The 4,427-nt window shown below is 36.9% G+C and overlaps 1 protein-coding gene across 1 annotated transcript; it reads left to right on the plus strand.

The window, feature by feature from the left end:
• The first annotated feature begins 651 nt into the window (after positions 1-651).
• On the plus strand, positions 652-1,605 carry LOC137741371 (pectinesterase inhibitor-like). Its single transcript, XM_068481091.1, has one exon. The coding sequence runs from the start codon at positions 819-821 to the stop codon at positions 1,410-1,412; it is 594 nt and encodes a 197-aa protein (XP_068337192.1). The 5' UTR covers positions 652-818; the 3' UTR covers positions 1,413-1,605.
• Positions 1,606-4,427: the final 2,822 nt, after the last annotated feature.

Below are 4,427 nucleotides of genomic sequence, written 5' to 3' on the forward strand. Positions count from 1 at the left end.
CAATTTTTAGACCAAATTGTAAATTATGTGATGCGTTATCAATATGAAATAAGTACGTTAATCAACACTTAAATAATAATCGAATAATCAACAACTACATCATATAGTTTGCAAAATACTGTTTAAATAGATGGTCTAGTTATCATTACCCTATTAACAATTACACTTGATATGTGCTTTTGGAAGAGCGTATATCAATTTGTCAGGTGTCAAGTTGTTTTATCTAAGTTTTTCTTCGACTTCTTGCAATCGAACACGCTCTAATAACATGTCAAATATTCAAAGAAACGGGCCATTGCCCCCCCTTAACCACACTAATAATATCTCAACTTAACCACCTATTTCAAGGTGTTGAACTTTATGACAAAAAAGTTTTATTTTCTCAATTTCCTAATGTGACGTGGGATTTGTATGACACAAAACGACATAGCCCAAGCATTCCTAGGGCTACAAACCACTAAGGAAATTTGTAAAGCCATCACAACTCAAGCCAAACCTTACAAACCCAATTTCTAAGTTGCCTATATGCAGCACAAGCTACGTAACCATAGAATTGAGTGTTAAATTTGAAAGAACAAAATCTACTTTAAGTCTCAGTCGTTCAAATCAACGTCCAATACGCGTTTAAAAAATTTGTGGAAATGAGTGAAGGTTCCTCATAAATCGCAGCATTGAGAGGCCCTCCTCCAAAAAAGCTGACCACCATTCCAGTTCCTCCTCATATTTATACACTCATTCTCCTCGTTTTCTAATCAGTTAATCCCCTTCCATTGATTTAACAACAAATATAAGAACAAGAACAAGAAAAGAAAAGGAAAATGAAGCCAATTGCAGCAGCATTTTTCTTCCTCTCAACATTATGTGCCGCAAGATTTCTCGTCGTCGCTGGTAACGGTCAAGCTCAAGGTGAAAGTCAAGGCAGCAACACCGCCGCTGCCGCAGGTGAGGTGAACATGAAGCTTCTTGAACAAGCGTGCCAGCATTCACCCCGTAAGGACTTATGCATCGAAACCTTGGAGAAGGACCCGAACAGCAAGGGCGCGGACCTCACCGGCCTCGCCTTCGTTGCCATCCGGCTGGCTGCCGCAATGGCCTCCGACGTGGACGAGCACATGCGGTCGTTGCTCATCCACAACGCTACCACTTTGGACCCCACGATTCAGCAGGCGTTGGCAGACTGCATTGAGCACTACTCCGATGCCAACGAGCAGCTCGACGATTGCGTCGAGGCCATCTCGACGAATAACTTAGAGGAAGTGGAACTGTGGGTCAACGTGGCGATTTCCGACGCCGATTTATGCGACAGCTCGCTCAGGGGAGAGAAATCCGTGATCCAAACCAAGAACGAAGCGTTCCGCCTGTCGTGCAATAATATTTTGTCCATCATCAAGGTCTTGCCTGCCCACAAGTGATTTTCTTGAATCCTCCATTGTACGGATTTAATTAGTGGCTAGTTAAATAGGATCTAATTTTTATGTAATTAATAAATGATAATTACTAAAATGTGCCAACTTTGTGATTGACTAACAACTTGTCGATAACAATTGTTGGTTTTATACATCAGGCTTGCGATTTTATGAACCGTAGTTGTTTGTGAGATTTGAACTCAACACCTAGTTAATTGCTATTGGATTAAATAATCATGTGCAAAATACTTAGCTATGTATTACCCTCTATTAGTTTTTGCCAAATGCCAGCCAAACCCAGAGCAATCTCTGCCGTTACAATATGGCATAGCTACATCAACAAGTTGACGTGATTACATTGATCATATAGTTATATAACACGTATGACTACGAGTATTTCAATTAGGAGATTTTCAAAGTTAAATTTTTCATGGATTCTCTACCATCTCACAGTTTAAGGTTAATTCTCGTGTTAACATTACAAAATATTTTGCCAAAAACATGAGGTGACCGAGAGACTAAAGTCCATAAATAGTTCCAATTTTGGAGAGATTTTTCAGTGTGACCGTCACACGAGATAGTACACCACGTGTCCCTATATAAATGGTGGGATATGTGTGTTAAAAGGTTAATAACTTAAAAATTAAAATTTTTCACCACTTACATAAAAACACGTAATATACTATCCGTGTTCCCGTCATAACTAAAAATTTCTTCCAATTTTGAGAGTCTCATCTCTTCAAGTAATGCATCTGTCAGAAATAATTAGAAGAGCAAACCTAATTAATTACATGTTCTTGGTTTTGTGTTTTAAGTAAAGATTAATAAGATGTATGAGAGTTCCAAGGTATAACGGAACACATGCACGTGAAAGAACGCGGTTCAAAAGGATTGCTTTTGGTAACTCCTACGTAGTTGTCTTCTATGAGTGGCAATTACATTCATTTCAGATGCGTCATAGCAAAGATAAAGACCATAAACAAAATATACTACAAGGACGCAATCAATTCTGTTGCTGATGTAACAAGAGAAGTGCTAAGAGACTCTTCCAAATGCTCTATAGATTCTGTTACCTCACAATTTGGAATGATATCTCAAAGGTCAGTGCCAAGGGCTCAATGTGGAAGCAATCCGCTGCTCACAGGGATGATGCGGGCTGACGCTCTTCTCTCTCAGGCAAAGAAATGTGATTTTAACTTTCGTTGGTTCAAGGTAGGCTGCTTAAGCAGAGGTCATTGCTGTTGTTGGCGTGAGTGAAGGCGTTCCTTCTGGTGGGCATGACGAAGCTAAGCTGGAACTAATTCATGAAAGCATAATCGTTTTCAAGGCTAGGGAAGGCTAGGGCATAAAAGGCTAGTAGGGCATAAAAGGTTAATAGCTTTTCTGAGTCAAAAGCGGCTAAAAACACTCAACCATAAGTTCTTTTAACGTTAACTTTTGTCCCGACATTCTTTGATGAAAAATTAAAAGAGTCCGACAGCCCACATTCTTTGATGAGAAATGCTAAGAGTATCTTCAAATGAGATGTCAAGTTTAAACATAAAATTTACATTTGATAGCTTATGTGGCATTTTGACATCTTTTAAAGTTTTACTCTCCACCTGATATGTCAAATAAAATTATTATTTTATTATATTACAAAATAAATGATTAAGCAAATAAAATTTTTATTAAAGATATTTAATACTTACTAAATCAGGACCGTTCATCAAATGCACCAAAGAGGCATGAATGCACGGGTCAAAACCAACATTCATTATAATAATGATTAAAACAATAAAAAATTAATAAAAAGCATTAACAATTAATTTTGAAGCTGCTGTCAAATTTGACAGCAACTCTTTCGCTACCAATCCATGTCATCGCCACATAGGATTTGACATTTCCATTGGAGAACATTAATGTGGTCTTTTTTTTTTCTAATGTTATAGCTTATGTGGACATTTTGACATCTCCTTTGGAGATGCTCTAAGATGTCAGAAATGCCACATAGACATATAACAGTACCAAATGACATACCATTTACTTCAACCGAAATGTCAAAGTTGACATGGACAAAGAGATGTCAAAATTAATGTTGCCTTCAAATATGATTTTTGCTATTTCCAAAGACATTCCACTTATTTTACCTTTAATACTAGAATATTTAAGTATTATTTTTTTTATTTTTAAACCAACAACAACCCAACTTTTATTATTTTTGTTTAAAAAAATAAATAAAGCAATAAATTCTGACATATCGGTTGAATGAAATTATTGACAATATGTTAAATTGCCAAGTCAGCTTTCAAATTGAAATATAATATTTTGAATTTGATTCTTATTTAGAGATGCTCTAAAGGGAAATTTTTTTTCAATAGTGGGACTCTTCATGAACTCTTTATCACATCACAATTTAATGTTAATTCTATAGTGACAACTTACAAAATATTGTGCAAAAAATATAAAGTGACAGAGAATACTATTGACCCTAAAAACTACCAAACCTACGGGCGTGCAGGCCGAGTCAGCTTTCAAATTGAAATATAATATTTTGAATTTGATTCTTATTTAGAGATGCTCTAAAGGGAAATTTTTTTTCAATAGTGGAACTCTTCATGAACTCTTTATCACATCACAATTTAATGTTAATTCTATAGTGACAACTTACAAAATATTGTGCAAAAAATATAAAGTGACAGAGAATACTATTGACCCTAAAAACTACCAAGCCTACGGGCGTGCAGGCCGAGTAACTAATGAGATAACTATGTCATTCAGTTGATGCGGGGCGTGCCAATTTATCTGCTGAGCTCGGCCAAGGAGTAAAATTTGTTGATGTTGCGTTGAGCGCGCTGCTGACCTTCTGATCTTGCAACTGTTACCAAGGAAGGAACACGTCTCGGTCTTTTGAATTCTCGAGCCTGAAGATAAGGCTGCTAGTTCTGCGAAGTTCACAAATCGTCAGCGTCAGGTTCGGTCACGGTGATTATATTCGTAAGAGTATAAGCACGTCGAACCAGCTCTAAACTATATAGACAC

Source organism: Pyrus communis, chromosome 8 (assembly GCF_963583255.1).
Source record: "Pyrus communis chromosome 8, drPyrComm1.1, whole genome shotgun sequence".
NCBI classification, from domain to species: Eukaryota; Viridiplantae; Streptophyta; class Magnoliopsida; order Rosales; family Rosaceae; genus Pyrus; species Pyrus communis.